This window comes from Melospiza georgiana, chromosome 20 (genome assembly GCF_028018845.1).
Source record: "Melospiza georgiana isolate bMelGeo1 chromosome 20, bMelGeo1.pri, whole genome shotgun sequence".
NCBI classification, from domain to species: Eukaryota; Metazoa; Chordata; class Aves; order Passeriformes; family Passerellidae; genus Melospiza; species Melospiza georgiana.
The window spans coordinates 12,321,265-12,342,900 of NC_080449.1; the positions used below are offsets into that span (position 1 = coordinate 12,321,265).

Sequence of the window (21,636 nt, forward strand, 5' to 3'; positions counted from 1 at the left end):
ATATGGCCTTGAGACAGCTCATCCGTGTCCTTCACTGTGTTATCTCTTCTAACTTTTATTAAAACTTCAGCTCTCATCTGAAGATAGCTAATTAAATCCATGACAGATTATATACGCATTTAAAAACTGCACTGAACTACTTTTTCTAAGGAGAACGGGGTTTATTTTCTTTTCCCATAGTTAAAACTGAGGGTGTATAAGGAGGTTTCATTCATTTACAAAGACAAGATCCTTATCTTTCCCACTATATAGATGGGTTTATATTAAAGTTCCTTTGTTGCGTGACAAGACTCAGTGCAATTTCTCTCAGTAATTATTTCTTGTTGCTGGAAAGATCTCTCAGCCTTATACTTCTGAAATATATACACTAACATATATGTGAATGCACATCTACCCCCCAGAAAAACATTGTTTAAAATAGAAATATGAGCACTGTACATTTCCCTTTTTTAAGTGTTCATATGCCTTAACTATAACAGCACTATTTTGATAACATTGCAGAAAGTAAATTTTTCACTACAAGTAACAACGAATTCTTGAAATTATTTAAAATTGCACTAAGCATAATTTTCTTACATAAATTAGAAGTATATATACAAACTCTATCATGGGCTGGACTTGCTGCACTTCCACCCATCATCCCAAATTACCACGAACTGGTCTTGAATGCAAATGGCTTTGTTATCATAAATAAATATTTGCAGGAATGGATATACTGCTCTGCAGCAAACATTATGCAGCTCCTGCACTGCCAGCTTTGTGCCAGCATGGAGAGCACAGACCTGTACACAGAACTGCTGTGAGTGGGGCTGGGACACAACCCCCCAAAACCTGAGCAACGTTCACAACGGTTAAAAAGAGATATAAAATATACTCGTGGAGGAAACACCCTGCCCTCTAGAAAATACGATAAATAACCCACCTGAGCCTCTCTGTGATCCCTTCCTTCTCTTTAAGGCCTTTTGTAAGATATCCTTCATGGTGACCTTCATACTGTCCACCTGAATAAGTGAGAATCCATGAGCAGCATTTCTGCAAGACAGATGCACATGCAGTTTTACAAAACAATCATCACTGGCAGCTCCCCGCAGCCCTCGTTAGCTTCAAGCAAAGCACTCGTTAGGCACACGGTTAACGAACTTGGGCTGGAAGGGGAAGTTAAAGGGAGAAACCAAGCAAACTGCCTGAGCAAGGCAGAGACAAAACCAGCCAAAATGGGTTGAGATTTAAGGCAAGGAGTGTAAGGATTTTCCTAATTTATTGTTATTTTTGATCACTTGGCGTTCAGCATTAGAAGAGAAAAATGAGCCAGTGTACCTGGGGGGCTCCTCATCTCCTCAGCTCGTGTCTGTGCTCTACAGCACACTACAGAAAAGCTGCTTGCAGTGGCATTTTCACCCGTGTCCCACACGTAACAAACCCTTAGGGACAAGGCCAGCACACCCCTCAGTGACTGCAGCTTTGCAGCACTACCGAGGTATTTCTTCAATGCATTATTCCCAGCCTAACGGGGCTCCTTTGGACACGTGTTTGTGAACACAAAGGCACAAAATCTCCCAGAAAGATCCAAGGCAGTGGGTCCTTGTCCTGGCCATCACCCATGGGAGAGGCCACACAGGGGAAGGACTGCAAGGAGCACGGGGACGGCTGTGGGGGACACTGCTCACAGACACCAAGAGGGGCACCCCTGGGGAAGCACAGAGGATGACAATATAATAGAAGAGACTCTGAATGAGCAGATCAGTAAATTTTGCCCCTTAGCCCTCGCAGTCAGTCTCGGCTCATGTCAGTAGATGTCACTGCAGACAGTTCCAGGGAAATCCGAGAGCTGAAGGCTCCCTCCGGAGAGATTGCTCTGCATGGAAAAAACTGGTTTGCAAAGCTATTTGGGCAGGAGGAGGAGCCTTGTATCTGGCAACCAGGAATTTTAATCAGGGAGTACAGCTCTATATGAACAGCACAGCTGGAATATTTTTAAAAGCAACTGGCAGGCAAAAGCAATCCAAGCAACACAAGTACATCCTGCAAAACAAACCCATACTACATGTCACTTTGAAACACAAACGCTGGGACCAGAGGCTGGAGCTCAGGTCACATCAGCCACGGCATCCCCAGCCCACGGTGACCCAGCCAGGACAGAGCCCTCACTGCTCAGGGCACCGACTGCAGCGTGACCCAGGTGCCAGGAGCCCCTGCCTGGCCACGTGCTGGTCACAGCTCGGTGTCCTGGGGCCACCCGTGCTCCTGGCAGCAGCATCAAGCCTGGGCTCAGGACATGTCCCCCTGTCCCCCCTCGCTGGCGTGAGACGCCGTTTCCCTCTCCTCGGTTCTGCCTTGGTCTCATCTGAATTTCATTTTCAATTCCCTTTGTTCCTGGCAAAATGAAACTGCCTAAAAGCCCAAATTTATGTTCTCCAGACCATTTATTATTTATAACTCTATCTTACTCGTCTTCAAACCAAATAATCCCAACCTTTTCATGCATCTGCTTTTCCCTCTGTTTGTGCCGCGCGTTCAGCGCAGCAGGAGCAGAGCTGAGGGAGGGAGTGCCACTGCAGGTGACACTGCTGTCCTGGGAACAGCCCAGGGCTCAGGGGCTAACGCCTGCAATGAGCAGAGATCTTCACTCCACTGAGGAGCAATTTCCCTTGAAGCTGCTGTGGAGCAGCAGTTTCATGACCTGCACGAGCACCACACACCTGCCCTTTACCTGGCCAATCCCTCACTTCCCAAAAGCCTCACAGATTCAGTCCCAGCTGCCCTGCTGAGCAAGATTCAGTGGATTCTTTAAAGTGAAAAACCTGTTCTACAGTTATAATCACAAAAAGGAAACTACCTTTGTGCTTTTATTCAAACAACACAAGGTTTCTCATTGAAGTGCTGCATGAAAAGCCCTCCGTGCTGGACCGGACCATCACAACACCTGGTGCCTCCAGGTAATTCATACAATGCTCTGCAATATCTACAGGAATTTTCCAGAAAACTCCAATCAAAGTACAGGGAAATAAATTAAAATATTCCAGGGAAAAAAGAAATTGCAAAGGCAACAGAAGGCTTCCATAACCCGCGATGGCCAAAACAACCGGAGTCACAATTGTCCCCTTTGTACAAAATGCTTCTCAACATTGTTCACCCCAAACAGAGCAGGGCCTGCAGACACTGGGCACAGAGTGGCCCTTGGCAGATGGCCCCAGCTCAGGGCTGTTCACACTCCCACGATCAGGAACGTCCCAAAAATGGAAGATTGTGTCTCAGTTCCTGACACTTGAGCTGCTGAAGAGCGCAGGCTGCTGTGCTCCCGCCCGTGTTCCGGGCTGGCCCAGCTCAGCCAGCCCTCTCCATTGAGCAGCTGGCCTGAGAACTGTCAGGCTGATTTCCCTGACACTCCATTACTAACCCCTGCCCGAGCCACGGCCATTCTTTGCCTCAGAAGCTGGATCTCATCCCAGAACAATCTCTGAAAGTTTATTTTACTGATCAAAGCAAAATAAGAAAGCCTGTGTGTTTGGCTATATTTAGTGTGCGAGCCGCGAGTGAGTGCTTGGCAGGAGCGGTGGGACGCGGAGCGCGCCCCGCTCTTGTAAACTCTTGGCTGTTTGCTCTGGAGCAGAGCCAGGGGGGCTGGACCCCCACCCTGCTCCAGCTGCTGCCCTCCCTGCCCCGGCTCCCCTCCCACAAGGCACCACCACCACGGCAGAGCAACATTTCAGCACTCGGCAGCCCCTCACATCTGAGCCAGACCAAAGAGCTCCTGGCATCATCCTGGGGCCAGGCCAGAGTCAGGGCATGTTTCTGTGCCCAGAGGAGATGCCCCGTGGAACCACAGATCAGCTGGGGTGGGAAGTGACCCCTGGAGATCCCCCTGTCCAATCCCCTGCCCAGGCAGGGGACACAGGAACACAGCCAGGGGGTCTGGGACATTTCCAGAGAGAGAGACTCCAGCCCCTCCTGGGCAGCTGTTCCAGGGCTCTGCCACCCTCCATGGAAAGGAGTTCTTCCTCACATTGAGGTGGAAGTTGCTGTGGTTTAGTTTAAGGCCCCTGCTCCTTGTCCTGGCACTGGACACGCTGCCAGGTGTCCTGAGCTGTGCTCAGCACTGGAGCTTCTGGAGCACCACCAGGTGTGGCCCCAGCAGAGCAGGCTGGGCTGGAGAAACACACAGCCACCTCAGCCCACCACTGCCCAGCGTGCTCTGCCCTGGCCATGGGCATGGACTGCCCTCACTCAGCCCAATCCCAGCACATCCCTAATTGCAATCACTAACAATGTGTTTTATCTCCCTCTGCTAAGGTGTGATACCTTCCTTTTAGGTCAACACACTGAAAATAGAACAGACAAGCAGATGCTGGTCAATCAATTAAAAGTGCTGCTGGCAAATTGGAAGCCAAAGAAATTCCTTAGCTTGTATTTTCTGTCATTTTGCAAAAACATACCTGGGTGACAAGGTTAAATCAAGCAAAGGAAATCCCTGGCACTTATCATCCACAGGCATTACTGATAAATTGTGCAGTGGAGGAATAAAGGATTACCTTCTGTATTTTTTCATTACACTTTTCTTTTGTTACAGAATACATAAATCCATTGTGGCACAATGTAATATGTATCATCGTGCTACACCTGTGGACGTTTCATAACGGCTGCCATGTCTGTGCAGTCAGGAATGATAAGTGAACCACCCGTGAATGTTAATGATAGTGATCATTCTGCAGTAACTTGGCTTTCCATCTTCTTTTACAGCCTCCGTGCTGGAGCCAGGGTGGCAAGGTTCAGGAGAGGGAAAGGCAAGCAGCAGCACAGGCAGAAGCTCTCCTCGTGGTGCTGAGGTGCCAGGGGAACAGGCAGGGTCCCCCCTTCTGCCACAAAGCAAAACAACCCACCCTGCAAGGACAAAGGGTTTCTGCTCTGAATCAGAAGAGAACTTTTTGAAAAGCTCCTTTCCAATCTAGAGTAATTTTTACTTTTTTTTTTTTTTTTTTTTTTTTTTCCTTAACACAGAAGTGGAATTTACTTTCCAGAAGTGGAATTTATAGCACTTAAAGCTCACTGCATAACCAGCTGGCATGGCTGGAAGTGCCTGGGAGTGACTAATAGCAATTTCCACTCGATCAGCACAAAGTCAGACTTAAGACTCAAAATCCCAGCTGACGCAATGGACTTACCTTAAGCTGGGTAATTTTTTAGATAAAGTGCACAGTGATAGGAACTGGACTAACTAATACCAGCCACAATTTTTATTCTGAGCCTGAACAACCTGCTTTTGTGCATCTCAGATTGGCCTCTGTGCACTATTGAGTTCAACTGGCTGCATTTTGACACCACTATAGCAGTCCTTAGCCCTCTATCAAGTGTTCTGATGCCCTCCTACCCCTCCCTCTGCACTATCCTGAGAGCCACATTCTTAATTTTGCACCCACATTAACTGTCTGAAATTTTATATTAATATTCTAAAATGTACTTTGCAGATTACCCACCCCCATGCACAAATCAGGAACAGGCCTTTTGGGGACTGCTGCTGGAGTCCAAGAAAAAACACATTTCAGGGCTTTGAACTGAATTTGCAAAAGCACAATGCAAGTCTGGTATTTTAAAAGGGTTTCAAACCTTAAACCATCGGGTATAGCTTTGAAAATTTGTATATAATAGTCAAAGCAATTTAAGTACAATATCAAAACAGAAAAAAGTGCTACGGAGCAGAAGAACTGGATGCCAAATTTGCTCTGTGTGCCAACTGGCAGCTGAGCTACAGCTCCTCGAAACACCATTAGATTGAGTGTGTCATGTTCCAACAATACAATTTCCAAGGGAAAAAGCCCCAATGATGGTACAGATTTATTTTAAGCCTTTCAGGTATGGCCTCAGCACCTCAAGAAGCCTGTACTCCCATGGATGTGGTGCTCTGCTTGCCTGTCCCTGGCAAAGCCCCCGGATGGAGCGCGGGTGCCGTGCCTGGCGCTGGACAAAGCCCTGCTCTCCACAGCAGCCGCCTTCCAAACACACAGCTCGCTAGACTAATGGGCACCGAGCAGCCAGAACGACTGCCCTCCTTCTTCTCCTTGTGTAACTTTGCCAGAGTCCTTGGAACTTGCCAAATTCGGTCATGCCTGCTTAGCTTGCTCGACTGATTGTGCCAGAAAAGAAAATAAGACACAGATGTATTTGAGCTCTTTGAGATGCCAGTAAGAGCGACAGCTAATGGCTTCATTTCGACCCTCCCCTACCAGCTGGGCACAGGTGGGGGGATAATGAGGTCCCTCTCCCTAATCAAACTCAATTATTTACTACTCTGTACAGCCACAAAGACATCCACATGCAGCTCGGAATATAAACTGCACTGTGGGCTACTTCCAGCCACCACCTCTGGGTATTTACAACTGACTCGGGTGGCTCAGAGTTTGCCTTGGCAGGAGTGAAGTGTGTAAAGTTCTGCAAACTGTTTCTGCTCAAACACGGCCTGCAGAAGGGGGTCCCTGGCGGGGCTCAGCCCGCGAGGAGGAGCACGGCCCCAGCACGGAGCTCCTCACAAGCATCAACATTTTTCAACACTGATTCAATGTTAATAAACATTACAAGTCACAAGGCTGACATGGCAGCAGCTGAAGTACTTCAGCATGAGGAGGAGAAAAAAAGAGAGATGCAAAATATAAAACCACAATTACATGCACCGGTAGGGTGACAGGGGAGGAAGAAGACATAGAATTTACAGCAAATCCCTACAAAAATAAGACAGCACACACATGTAAACTCACAGAGGTAACAACCTTTTTGATCAAGTGATGATCAGGTAATTCTTTACTCTAGGGGACACATTAAAAATTCTAATTTAAACCTAGCTATTTACACAGTAATCACAAGCCATTTAAAATTAAAATGCGGATGCTGGCACCACCAAACTGACCCTTTCAGAAGAGCACTGCTCATGATGCAGCTGTCCTATTTCTCCACAGCAGCACCTCCAAGCTAGAAGGAATTCTATTTCTCCTCACATCAGCACAAATGATGGTAAACCAAAAGATTTTGCATTTTTCTGCAGCTGGGCCCTTCTCCTGCTGCCTGCTGCAGGCAGAGCTCTGCTGGGCAGCCCCAGACCCCACTGAGATCTCTGGGCTGTCACAGGAAGGGCAGTGCCACCTCTGTGAGCCACCCCAGACCCCACTGAGGTCTCTGTGTCCCCATGGGAAGGACAGCCCCAGCCCCTGACCCACCCCTGGTGACTGCAGTGAGCACTGAGCCCAGCTCAGGCACCCAGGACAGCTCTGGGGGCACAGCTGGGGAAGGACACTTTGTCCAGATGAGAAATCAGCAACAATTTAGAGTTGTCCATTGACAATGACCTCCTCTTCCTCACCACAGCCTCAGTGTAGCACAGCCCAGCATCTCAGCCTTGAATAACTTACTTGTGAACACTGGGGCCAGAATATTTTATTTCCCAGTGCCCTGATGCACTGGGAGCAAAGTGAATGTGGCCTTTGGGAATACACGTGGGATTTCTGACAATGGCTTTCTGTAGGATGCTTTGCAACGTCGCTAAGAAACACAGTACACAATAAAGAATATAAAAACTAATTAAATAAGCCAGATTTTTAAAAAAATGTCTGATTATTCAGAACTAGAAGCAGCTGTAGTGTTAAGAAATGTAAGTAATGTCCAATAACCAGGAAAACCCTATTAGCATTTTCATTTCAAGAGCTCCAAACATGAAATATTTTTCCCAAGTAAGAAGTGGCTTATGCTCCTGGCATTTTGTTCTAGTAATTAAGGCCTTCTGATGGTTTAAGAGATTTTTCATTCACAAGTAAAGAAAAATAAAAGTGATCAAGCACAGTATATATCCCTGGATATAGCAAAGGACATAGGAAATTCTTCTTGATCTACAATCAGACAGCTGAAGTCTCGGGGGTGGATGGGGTGGGGACTCTTCTGGACTTGGGAGGGGAATGTCCAGTCCAGCTGGTGTGCTTGGTTACTGCGTTTTTCTTCTCACTGTTAGTGAGCCACACTGCAACTATTTGTCTATAAACCACTTCAGTGCAGGGCATCACCAAGGAGCGTGGCCCCGAGTGTTGGTGAGGTCAGGAGAAGGGAGGCAGAGGAGGAGGAGGAGGAGGAGGAGGAGGCGGCTGTGCCCAGCCGGGTACTCACATGCGCACGAAGAGCGACTGCTTGGCTGCCAGCCCTGGGGACGAGTACTTCTCCACCAGGGCCAGCGTGCTGAAGCCAAACTTGTGGATGGGCTCGTTGGAGTCCAGGGGCGGGAAGTCCGTGTCCACCTCGCCGTCGTCCTCGGCGATGTGCAGGCAGTAGGCGCTGACATTGTCACTGCAACAGAGGGACAGAGCGACTCAGCACAGCCCGCACGGGGTCACCTGCACGGGGACACCTGCACGGGGTCACCTGCACGGGGACACCTGCACGGGGACACCTGCACGGGGCACTGCTCTCAAATGGCACGGTGACACCACACAAACCTGTCCCCAAAGGTCACAATGCATCCTGCTGCCACAACCCTGTGGTGATGGAAAAACCCCAAACCTCAGAGCAGAGCAGTCTTCGTCCTTCACCGCTCCACAAACGAAACCTGACAGTGATTAAAATGCACTAAAATCTGTAAAAGTTTTGTGATTTCGTAAAGCAGGAAGGATATTTCTCCATTTGTGAAAATTTATTTATTTATATGATGACTACACTTCAGAGCTAAAGGCAGACAAGTGGTGTCTGTGATTTCTCACAGGTCAAACAACTGTGGAAGTTTCGTGTCTGTAGGCTGGAGAAGCAGAGAGTGCTCTCGGGCAGGTGAGCAGGGTAATGAACTATGGGAAAAGTAAATATCTATCCAACACAGCAGCAATGATTAGCAGAACACTTACCTTTCCTAAATACCTAAGTTCAGTCACTAAAAGCAGTCACAAATTAATAAACACCAACAGGCAGAACTAACACAGAAAGCTGAAACAGATACAATGTGAAAGAAATAAAGAGCTGAGCCTCTTTCTTTCCACAGATGAAAGCCCAGAGGGAAACAACTATTTATAGCTACCAAACAGGTATTAATCATAATTTCCTAACATTGAAATCTATTTCAAATGTTACTTCAGTTTAAATTATTGACCTGAAAATAAGTATTCTTTCTGACTGTAAACCTGCCAGCACTCAGGCCTTTCCCCAGCCATGCAGTAAAGCTGGAGGTGCATGTGGCAGCATGTTTCTAAACTCTGCAGTTTAAATTTGGAGTTTTAATTGCATGATTGATGCTTAAATTAATTAATTGTAAAGTGTATGCTAATTGTTTAATTGGTCGCTTGATCTATATAGATCATTTTTTGAATTAAATGAGTTGATTTACAAAGTTTATTGATTGGATGTGACAATGAATTATTTCACTGACTACCTGATTTGCAATTTTCTCAATTAATTCACAAACCTTTGGTTGCAACTGTGCTTTATTGAGAGTGTTTAGTCCAGGTGATCTATAGGCATCTTGTCATGACTAAGACATTTATTATAGAAAACAGGGAATAATGATGCATTGCTGTTAATGTAAGCTGCAATTCTGCTCACCAAAGGTAATTCAGCAACATTCACCACTCTGAATTTTGGAAATTCTGCAAACACTAGCGAAGAAACTTTCTGGCCTTGAACCCTTCCAGGGATGGGGCAGCCACAGCTGCTCTGTGCACCCCGTGCCAGGGCCCCAGAGCCAGGAATTCCCAATTCCCAATCTCCCACCCATGCCTGCCCTCTGGCAGTGGGAGCCACTCCCTGTGCCCTGTCCCCGGCTGGAGGAAGGCACAGCAGAGCACAGCCAGCAGGTCCCAGTGCCAAACTGGGAACATCCCAGCACTGCTCACACCCCACAGAACAGAGGGGCTGCACACGTCTGCACTCATGGGCTGCCTTCCTCAACACATTTAGTCACCATGTGGTAAAAAAATAAATAAAAAAGTCCAGTGAGTAGAACTGTTCTGCACTTTGAACCTCCCCCAGGCTGAGGGAGATTGAAGCTGGGGACTTACAAGTTCAGCACAAAAAGGAGAGATTCACTCCTCACTTCTAAAAATAGCAATTAAATTTGAATTGTGCATCTCACTATTAATTTCTTCCTAGAAAGGGATTTTGTTTATTTTTTGCAGGTGGAATCATTCCAGCACATCTGTCAGGAAAATGCTGGGTTACACCCCAGGGCCATGTGTGGGAGGCCAGGGACAGGGCTGCTAACCCTGCCAGTGGTTCCTGGAACCAAGAGACTGAATAGAGACAAATACAACACAATTATAATAAAAAGGCAGCCTAATTGAATACAGAATGTTCTCAAAGCTGTCAACTAGTACTCATTCACTTCAGACTCTTACACCTATTTTTTAGGAAAAGGAATTAGGCAGTAATATATTCTTTTCCTAAAGACAGAAGGGGTTGCTTCTCCTAATTATAAAGTCTAAAACCTCCTCATTATTCTCCCAGTGTCACTAGCAGGTATAGCTGTCACTCTGCATGCCTTGCATACCCATCTGAGGCATTCTGTAGATGGATTTCAGTGCAGTGCCACACTGATCCCCTTTCTGTCCTTTCACGCTCTCACCTGACTGAATCAGGAGCAAATGGCCAATGCAGAATGGGCACCCTACACGACCTCCTTCCTTACTTGGAAATATGAGAATTAGTTTACAGTTAAATCAATCCTTGCTTCAGGACTGGCAGTCAGCAATGCTAACAAAAAGATGATGAGAAATAATTAAGGACCTACAAGAAAAGAAACTTCTTGGAAACTCGAGGCTCTGGCCCTCAGCCTGAGCCTTTGTCCCCAGACTCTCAGCTGCTGCTGCTGTGTCTGACTGTGCTCTTGGGAGCTCACGCCTCCATTATTTATTTTATTTTATTCTCTCTGCCTGAGATTTGATTACACTGGACAGCCTCCTTGCTCATGAGCACTTTTTGACACATCATAACATCTTATCCTTCAAGGCAGACAGTGAAATTCATTTCTTCCCACTGTTGCCTTTTGCTGTGGGCAGTGATGGCTCACGGAACACTCCACTCACGGGTGCTGTTCCATTTGAGCTCTGCTCTGCTCCTGAGAAATGTGTGTGTGCCCAAAGACTGACATTAGTGCAGTCTTACTCATTAAAAAATAGCCTAATCATACACAAAGGACACTTCTCTGAACTTGTGATATAATGAGCAGAAATTAATAACAGCAAATGAAATGGCACCATCTGTGAATAATTTCATATTTCTTCTCCAGAACATAAAAAAGGACAAATCAAACCCAAGTGTTAAACCCCGGAAACATTTCACATGTCTGTTGAGAAGAGCTAAGGAAAAATCCATATCCAAAGAAAGAACATCCATGGAAGTGTTTTCAAGAGGGGCTGCTTTCCTGTGCCCTGTCTGTGGAACAGAAATCAGCAAATCCCAACCTGGGAACCCAAGTGCCCTGACTCCCATTCCCCCACAGCTGTGCTACAGCAGCAGCTAGGGCTGCTGAGCCCTCCAGGGCTCCTGAAAAATGCTGAAAGAGTGAGCTGTGAAATTCAGGATGAAAAAACCCCCACCCTATTCATTCAATATTCCAGGAACAATAAAAAAAGTGAAATTTGGCTCATATAGAAAAAACCCAAACAAAACTAGCAACCTCCTTGCACCAGGGACATCCCTGCCAGTACCTGACAACTCTGTAATAAACTACTTTAAGTCCTTATTTTATGTTCTATGGCCCAGCAAAACCAGAAGTATTTTACACAGCTGGTCTAAAATGAAAGGTGCTCAGGTGAGCTGTTCTGAAGAACCTTTCCATGCATCTCCTGTCATCTGCCAGGAAAAAGGAACAGCTCTTACTAACCACCAGCAGTGCTCCAGCAGAGCAGAGGGACTGAGAGGAGCTCTGGACTTTATCTGACTTCTTGTGATCTCAGCCATTGAGGACACTAGCAAAAAATAGATGGGACATGGAATAACAAATGCCTCTGTGACACCAAAAGAGATACAGTTTGCATTATTTTTACATAGTTTTGAGATGATGATTCATTTACAGGCCCAAGCCCTCCTGTTGATCATTTCCCAGCACACAGCAGCTAACTGAAGGAGGAATGGCTGGAGGTGCCCCTGTGCTGCTCAGAGGGAAACACTGCTACACGTGAAGGTGCTAGGGTTCATATTCCCAAACACTGACACAAAATCCGTTTCAGTATGCTAAAAAGGCTGCAGAGGAGAAATGGAGAGGTCAGGAGGTAGTAAAGAAAGAGCATTACTTCAGCTTGGGTTCCCGTCCCTCACTTGTATATTGCCAGCAGATGAGCCCGATCAGGTCGTGCACCTTGGCGTTGGCGATGGTCACCACGGTCATGGGCTGCAGCTTGTCCTGGCTCGTGTGCAGCGGGAGGTAGACATCGATTTTTTTGGTTGCCGTTGTACCAACGTGGCCCTGGGGAGGAAACACGTTTCATCAGGATGTATCCAAAAGTGTCACAGGGTTTATACAAAATCTGGGCGGGTGGAATTCGGCTCAGCAGGAAAACCAAAATATGCTGCTATGGCTTAAAATTGGAAGGAGATTAAACATTTAAGTTCCAATTATTTCCGCGCTGTTTATCTGTAAAAAGGACATGAAATATCTGGACATGACTTCACAGATTTCCATAAAGAGCCTGAACTTTGCTGTAGGATCCCATGTTCCTGCAGAATCCCAAAAAAATGGAATTATGCGTGGGATGGGGAGGAAGAGGGACTCAAAAAAACAGCCTAAGACTTCCAAATTGTTTCTGCATTTCTGCTCTTTTCTGCAGTTCATCCCCTCCACCTGAGGAGCTCCCAGAGGGAGCACAGACACCCACTCACCAAGGCTTGGCCTTGGCTTGCCAAGAGCAAAACAAAACCACACACACAGCTGAGCCACTGAACCGCTCTGCTTGAGGACACCAGCAAGAATAAACTAATATTTATTAGTTTATAAGGGGTTTGCTGGAACTTACTGGATGAAAATAACCCATTTGGTGCCCTGGAGACTGACATGTAAATAAACCGTAAAGCACACAGCAACACAAATCTACAAAGTTTGCATTATAAGAATGTTTAATCCACTGCAGGTAGGACTGCAGCTTTGACCCAGAAATCTTCTAAACAAACAAAAATTGCACATCCTGACCCCCTCTTCCAAGGCACCCCAAGTAACTCTGTATCTCCATCTCTCTCCATACTACAAGGGCCTTGAGAAGAGAAAGGGCTTCTTGAATTAATCACTTGGAATTCTAAGTAACAGAATAAAAGGATTCAATGCTATAAATCTATAATGAGAGCATAAAACAGGGAGTTAAATGCCATGTGCTAATTTCAATATATTGTTAAAAACCATTTGATCCTTCAGTGTGATTATAAATTAGAGAAGTAATAGGAATTTAAAGATTAAAGTTATTCATACTGGCACGGCTAAAAGTATTATTAAAATCCATCCCAACATAATACATTTATTTTTTAAGAAAGCATTTTTATAGAACAGATACCTCCTCTTCCCATATTTTTAGGGTAAGAAGAAACCGGTTTGGCTAATTTAAAGGAAGGGTTAGGATTGCAACAGAACAAGGGACATTCCTTCACTTTGTTTGGATAAACCTGAACAGGCTTTGGTTGAGCTCATGTGCCCGGGACCCTCTGGGACACCTTAACCCCACGAGGTCATGAACACAACAGAGCGGCTAGAAACCACCAGGGTGGGCTTCTGTCTGTGCTTTTCTACTTCCAGGACTTATTGTGAGAGGGAAACGAGTGGTGCCAATCACAGGTAACAGCTCAGGTGTGTGTGCCCAGGTGCCCACATCCAGGCACGGGGGCTGAGGGTGTTGGTGACCTTGGTCCTGCCCAGAGACCCCCGAGCTGAGGCTGCCTTGGCAGGAGAAGGAGCAAACAGCAGGAAATTAATGGCACTCCTTGGCACACCACACCAGTTACACACATAAATGCAGGGAGGACAGAGGGACACTGGGCACAGGGACAGAGGGACAGAGGGATACAGGGACACTGGGACAGAGGGACACAGGGACAGAGGGACACTGGGACAGAGGGACACTGGGCACAGGGACAGAGGGACAGAGGGACGCTGGGACAGAGGGACACAGGGACAGAGGGACACTGGGACACAGGGACAGAGGGACACTGGGACACAGGGACTCAGGACACAGGGACAGTGGGACACAGGGACAGAGGGACACAGGGACAGAGGGACACAGGGACAGAGGAACACAGGGACACTGGGACACAGGGACTCAGGACACTGGGACAGAGGGACACAGGGACACTGGGACACAGGGACAGAGGAACACAGGGACACTGGGACACAGGGACTCAGGACACTGGGACAGAGGGACACAGGGACACTGGGACACAGGGACTCAGGGACACAGGGACACAAGGACAGAGGGACACAGGGACACAGGGACACTGGGACTCAGGGACCAGCCAAGGCCAGTCCTCAGAGCCAGCCCAGGGACAGCTCCTGGCTCTGCAGGGACCTGCAGCCTCCTCTCCAGGAGGAAGCACTCACAACCACAGCCATTCCTGGAACCACAATTACTTCTGGCTCCCAACTAAAAACTGTATTCCAAGTGGAAATGCTGAGGAAACCCAGAAGATAAAGGACAATTACCAATATTCAAAGAGGCAGCATCAAACTTTATTAATAGATCCTGTATAAAATTCAATGGAAAATCTATTCAGGGCCAGGGGCCTTACCATTTGGAGTTTCCTTAATAGCCTCCAATAAATCTGGGAAGCATAAAGGGGATGTTAAATTAACATTTTCCTGATCTGTCACCTGTGGCACAGTTAATTTGTCAAAAAATTCTTTTAGCTTGTCACTGGACACTGTATATTCTGACAAATGAAGTCTGGAATAAAATTGACAAAATATCTCGTTAATTTTCTAGGAAATCACAAATCTGATTCCATTAAGCTTTTATTGTTAGAAATGTTATATCCCACCAATCCTTTAAGAAAGTGAGGAGTGACTGGATACACTGAAAATGTACAATAAATCATAGAAAATTTTCCTAGTATTTTTATTGATGGACTCTTTTAAGGCTCCCTGGTGCTCTCCTACAGTACGTCAAATAAAAAAAAAAAAATTATTTAAAATTTATCAGTCCTTCCAACATAAGGTGTCTTTCTAAGATTGAAAATCAAATTTTAACCGAAGTCCATGAGGGAATGCACTCCTCCCTCATGCACCAGGTAGGTGCACCTTGGTCACTGGCACTGCACCTGGCCCAGACTGGGGAGCTCCCCATCCACAGCTCTCCCCTGCAGCCCCTGCAGAACAGGATGGGGGCACACTCAGGCACAGGGCACCCTCCGCACTCCTGCTCTGCCTCACTGCACACCAGGCACAAAATTAAAACAAAGTCCATAAACATTTCCCAGGGAAAAGTGATTGATCTTCAACACTGACAATTTACTGCCTCTTCCTGCACAATGGAGTTCTGTGACTAAATGTTATATCACTTTAAGATTAGATGTTCTAATGATATAATGCAAAGATTTTACTGAATCATTATTTAGTGGGAGTCATAAAAACCTCTTAAAATTAATCTTTCATGCACATCTAGCTTACCCAAAGTTAGCATTTAATTAGATGGCCTTGGCACGAATGAGCTTACTACTTTATTTGCTCAATCAGTATACGTCTCTTCAGTAATTATAATTAATTCAAGTCATTGACTCACCTCCCAGCAAACAACGCTAAACACTGCACAAAATGGAAACAAATGCCTTTCCATTCCCAAATGCAAAATGTCTTCTCACTTTTAAACCCAGTTCAATGTGTTTTGGTTTGGGTGACAGGGTGTTGACTGCACTGTGTGACCCAGCAATCACCTCCACAACATAACTTACTCGCTTCTGTATTTAATTGACACACAGAAAATACTTGAAGGGGAAAAGTGGAAATATAACACCCAGTATTTACAACACACAGAAATTTCTAACAGATCAGAGCACAGATGTTTATGGCAATATAAGGGACCATATTTTTTCTTTTTTCTTTCCTTCTTCAGCCCACTCCACTGTTCCCCACCATGGCAAGACTGGAATGGTGCGTGTTTCATCAGGTGGTTACACCAGCACTGGGCTTTTCCTCACTCTGGGCACTTGGTTCCTGCTGCTATTCCCAAACCAAGGTGGAGGACACCCCACACTGCCAGCCCTGCAGTGGAGCCCCAGAGCTGTTCCCTTCTGAGGAGAGGATTCTCCTTTGCATCACCCCAGCTTGTGCTGCACAGTTAGCAGATCACGATGTAAAACTCCATTAACATCATTAAATACTTAATTTATCTTATTCACACTGTCACTATTCATAAAAATTTAACCCAGTAATTTCCTGTTATCCAAAGCATAACAAAGTATGAATATTTAACTGCAAGGTAAATAACACACTATTATTTTTTATTCTAAATTGTTGACTCCAGTTAGCATGCCTGCTCTGCAGAGCACCAGGCGATTTGTCAATTAAAGGTCCAGATGTTGTGCAGGCTGCAGAGGCCGCAGCAGCTCTGAGCAAGGCGTCCTCTGCATGGCAATGATCACCACAGCCCCAGCTCCAGGCTGCATTACCACGCTCATGTTTTATTCCAGCCCCCTCCTCATGTACCAGTTAATTATACAGCACACAGCTGAGAGACATCCCCTCCGAGCTGGACAGGTTCCTCGCACCTGAACACGTCCTCACACTCAGAGATTTACCAGATTTACAGAAACAACCACACAGCCCGGCACCCACAGCACTGCCTGCTCCTGTTGGCATTCGCTCCCACAATTAATAAAATTATGTAAGTCCTGAGCAAAGAATAAGACACATAGTGCTGGTAACAGCACGTTTCAATTATAGTAACACACATTCATTTGTACAACTCTCTGTGAATTAAAATCTGGTTTACTTGGAGTGCTATTAATGTGAGTTCTTAATACTGCTTTTTTTCTGACAAATGCTATGTGGAGGGAGGGAGAAGCCCCAGGTCCACCCCTGTTACAGCCCAGGCTGTGTTTTTGTCCATGTAGGTGTCAGATTTAGGACAAATGGCCCTGTCCACCCTCCCCTGCCACAATCCCATGGCATTCTGCCCCACACTGGCTCCCTCTCCATGTGCCCAAGCCAACACAGAGGGTGGATGTCCCACCAGCCCTGTGGCACCAGCTCAGCCTGCCCTGCAGCCCCGGGATAAAAACACATTGATCCAAGTGTTGTTGCTCCAGCTGCAGCAGAAATGCATCCATTACCCCAAACCACCCTCAAATTCCTTCTAGTGAGGAGAAGAAACAGCCTCTTTAGAAGAATTATACGTATTTTACTTAGTAATAAACATTACAATTTAATACTGAGGAATAGAGTTATTCTTTGTAATAACAAAATGCAACCAAAACTTATAATTAAAACTGCACCATAAACATTATTTGTGCGTTAAGGAACGTGCCACGATCTATTTTAACGAACAGATGCTCTAAAATAGATGAATGTTTTCAGAAATACTCAATCCTTGAACAGATCAGCCTCTAATCCTCTGCTTCTGCTGCACAAAGCAGACAGCTCAAGTTCCTCGAGGACATCAGCCAACCTTAGGTGGAACATTTTTAATACATCACCGTGTCACTTTTTAATGTGCCACAATCTATTAACCACATGGCAAACTAACAGGGATTTTTAAAATATGGGTTTTATAGCTTTGTGCCGGTGATTAATTAAATAAATAGGCAGCGTTTCACAAATCATGCCTCTAATTAGGCCGAGGCAGGCGCGCTGCATTGCTGGCAGAGCTGGCAGCTGAAGCTGCAGCAGGGCAGCGGCGCCGGCCCGCAGGTGCTGCGCTGGGCTGGAACGGGCTGCAGCTGCTCCGAGCGTGTTCCTGCCATCATCATCCTCCTCATCCTGCAGGGAACCAGCCAGGGGACAAGGACAGCACCGCCGTGCCTCTGAGCGTGTTCCTGCCATCATCATCCTCCTCACCCTGCAGGGAACCTGCCATCATCATCCTCCTCATGCTGCAGGGAACCTGCCATCATCATCCTCCTCAGCCTGCAGGGAACCAGCCAGGGGACAAGGACAGCACCGCCATGCCTCTGAGTGTGTTCCTGCCATCATCATCCTCCTCATCCTGCAGGGAACCAGCCAGGGGACAAAGGCAGCACCATGGTGCCTCTGAACGTGTTCCTGCCATCATCATCCTCCTCACCCTGCAGGGAACCTGCCATCATCATCCTCCTCATCCTGCAGGGAACCAGCCAGGGGACAAGGACAGCACCGCCGTGCCTCTGAGCGTGTTCCTGCCATCATCATCCTCCTCACCCTGCAGGGAACCTGCCATCATCATCCTCCTCATCCTGCAGGGAACCAGCCAGGGGACAAGGACAGCACCGCCGTGCCTCTGAGCGTGTTCCTGCCATCATCATCCTCCTCATCCTGCAGGGAACCTGCCATCATCATCCTCCTCACCCTGCAGGGAACCAGCCAGGGGACAAGGACAGCACTGCCGTGCCTCTGAGTGTGTTCCTGCCATCATCATCCTCCTCATCCTGCAGGGAACCAGCCAGGGGACAAGGACAGCACCGCCATGCCTCTGAGTGTGTTCCTGCCATCATCATCCTCCTCATCCTGCAGGGAACCAGCCAGGGGACAAGGGCAGCACTGTGGTGCCTCTGAGCGTGTTCCTGCCATCATCATCCTCCTCATCCTGCAGGGAACCAGCCAGGGGACAAGGACAGCACTGCTGTGCCTCTGAACGTGTTCCTGCCATCATCATCCTCCTCATCCTGCAGGGAACCAGCCAGGGGACAAAGGCAGCACCATGGTGCCTCTGAACGTGTTCCTGCCAACCCTAATCCTAACCCTAACCCTAACCCTCCCTCATCCTGCAGGGAACCAGCGAGGGGACAAGGACAGCACCGCCGTGCCTCTGAACGTGTTCCTGCCATCATCATCCTCCTCATCCTGCAGGGAACCTGCCATCATCATCCTCCTCATCCTGCAGGGAACCAGCGAGGTGAATTCCCACTTCCTGGTCAAACCAGCACAGTGACAAAGGCAGCCCAGCCCTGCCTGCGATTCCACCTGAAGTAGCAAAGTTGTGCCTTGCAGAAAATGAACAAATATTAAAGGCGCATGCTGGAAAAATGCACCCGCTAAATGATACATTTTCTGTCAAAACATTTCAAAGTTGAAGCTGCAACTAATTACATGCGGTCCATTCAAAGAAGCCAAGCAAGGCTTATCATTAAAATGACTCAATTATCCTTAAAAGAAAGAGAAAATCATCTGTAAAACCTGCCTGCAATCTCATCAGTTTTACTGTACCTACCTCAATACATCATTTCCCCCAGAGCTCAAATTAAACTCTTAATAGTTAATATGCTCAAGTTTTACTATAGGTTTTCCTCCAAACTATTATTAACTGGAATTTCCTACCTAGGAAGGGTTTTATATGGAAATTTGTTCTGCAGTGTTTAGTGACACTATCACAACAGCTTTTTGCCCCTCAATTTAAAAACCTTCAGAGAGACAGAACGTGATGTGGAGCCAGGCAGCTCATGGAGATGGGATTTGATTTCCTCCACCAGGCGGTTTCTTTCTCAGCATCAGTCCCCAAAGTACCCCCTTCAAGCCAAATTTCCTTGCACTCAGGAGTTTTGCACTCTTGGATGGGGTGCCATGGAGTGCATGCCCCTGGTGCCAGGGCAGGTGCCACAGCACCGGGGAGGAGCCCAGGACTGATAAATAATGAACAATAAATAACAAACACAGTGTCCCATTGGCACTGCCCTCCCTCCTGGCAGCAGGTGCCATCACACAGCACCAGTTTAGAGGGGCTCCCCTCCAGCACCACAAAAGCCTCGTGCCACTCAGGGCCACCTCTAAAAGGATCATTAAAGACTTCAACCTTAAAGCTTTTGCCCTTAAAATATGTGAAAATGCCCTGATGGGCCGTTCAAGCAACTTTGATGCAGGACACTTTCTGACATAAAGCGTTTTCAACATTTTTTCCCCCGGGATTTAGGTCCATAGCAGCCTGAAGTTTGATAAATTCATAAATTCAATCGCCACAAAGACCTGAGAAACTGCTCCTATTAGTAAATCAAGCATGCTCTACTAATATTAAGAAGACAGTGAGAATTTTCTTCCTCTTTGGTTCAGACAGGGAAACAAAAGAATTTACATGGAAAAAACCTGACCATTATATTGCCTTTACAAATTCTGAGTGGGAAATATTAAATAAATTGAAAAAAATAATGAAATATAAATTTATATTGGAATCAAGAATAAACCGATTACCAGTTCACTTACATTTAATGTTTAACTACAAAACAAGAACTCTTCGATTAGTGATTTTGTGGTGCTTAAACAGACACATAAGTGAGCCCTTTCTCCATAATTATCATCAATGCTTTAAAATGATTTTTCAACTACTAGGGTCAAAGTAAAGGCATAGTCTTTTAGACTGTCCTATGAGAAATTAAAAAACCCAACTTTCTCTCCCTGAGGAATGTTTCTTCAACAAGCCTGTCTGTTAAATGGACACATCCAACTCTTCTGCAAACAGCAGCCATCAGAAACGTGTGCTAATAAAACATTTCCATATTTCTTTGGCTGTTAAGAACCTCAACTTGTGAATACATTTTTTATTTGATTTGATCTGTAATTAAGGGAAAGATAATGACACTACTAAATTGCTAAAAATCAATTAGATAGAATAAAACGCAATATGATTCAGCCAAAAGATTAACAAGTGCATTATAAAAACTCTTTAAAATTCTTTAATTCTAATTAAGCTGCTTTAAATGGCCATGGCCTAAAAAATGCTTTTAATTTCAAGGCATCACCAATTTTCCTGCGTGTTTCACTGTACTGGCTGTTTGCCTTCCTTCTCCTTTTTTTTAAAGGAAGATTTAAAGCCAAAGTGGCAGCTTGGGAAGAGCTGCTGTCCCACTCGCAGGTCCTGCAGGGTCTCTGGGCAGGGTCAGCCCCTTTGTCAGCCCCCTCTGGCTGCCAATGCCTTGAAATCAAATATTAGAGCAGAATTCCATCTCCCACAACCCCAGTGGCTGTTCCTCAGGGAGCCTCCCTCTCTGCAGACATCCCAAACCCACCCGAACACATTCCTGCTCTGGGTGGGATCCCCAAACCCACCTGGACCTGTTCCTGCTCTGGGTGGGATCCCCAAACCCACCTGGACCTGTTCCTGCTCTGGGTGGGATCCCCAAACCCACCTGGACCTGCTCCTGCTCTGGGTGGGATCCCAAACCCACCTGGACCTGTTCCTGCTCTGGGTGGGATCCCCAAACCCACCTGGACCTGGACCTGTTCCTGCTCTGGGTGACCCTGCCTGGGCAAGGGGGGGGCATTGAAGGATCCCCAGGGTCCCTCCAACCCCACAATTCTGAGGTTGTGAGGTTCTGTGGGTGTCAGGGCAGGTTTCTCCAGTAACAAACCCACGAATAATACCTGTGCCCAGTTTAAGCCCCATCCCATCTCAGATTTTAAGTGCAGCTTAATTTTAAACAAATCAACCAGCAGCCTCTCTAAGATCAACTCACAGCAGCATTACCGAGGTATTAACATCTGCTTTTTGATATTATTGTCCCACAAGCCCAGAGCATCTCCTCCTCCCTCCC

General features: G+C 46.6%; 1 protein-coding gene across 6 annotated transcripts in view; it reads right to left on the reverse strand.

The window, feature by feature from the left end:
- MAPKAP1 (MAPK associated protein 1) overlaps nt 1–21,636 on the reverse strand; it is an 80,788-nt gene that overhangs the window by 33,394 nt on the left and 25,758 nt on the right. For all 6 annotated transcript variants that reach the window (XM_058038339.1, XM_058038343.1, XM_058038337.1 and 3 more), the window contains 3 exons: nt 12,243–12,415; nt 8,140–8,316; nt 923–1,032 (listed from right to left, as the gene is read on the reverse strand). In XM_058038339.1, the coding sequence (XP_057894322.1) occupies nt 923–1,032; nt 8,140–8,316; nt 12,243–12,415 (460 nt within the window). The remainder of the gene's footprint in view (nt 1–922; nt 1,033–8,139; nt 8,317–12,242; nt 12,416–21,636) is intronic.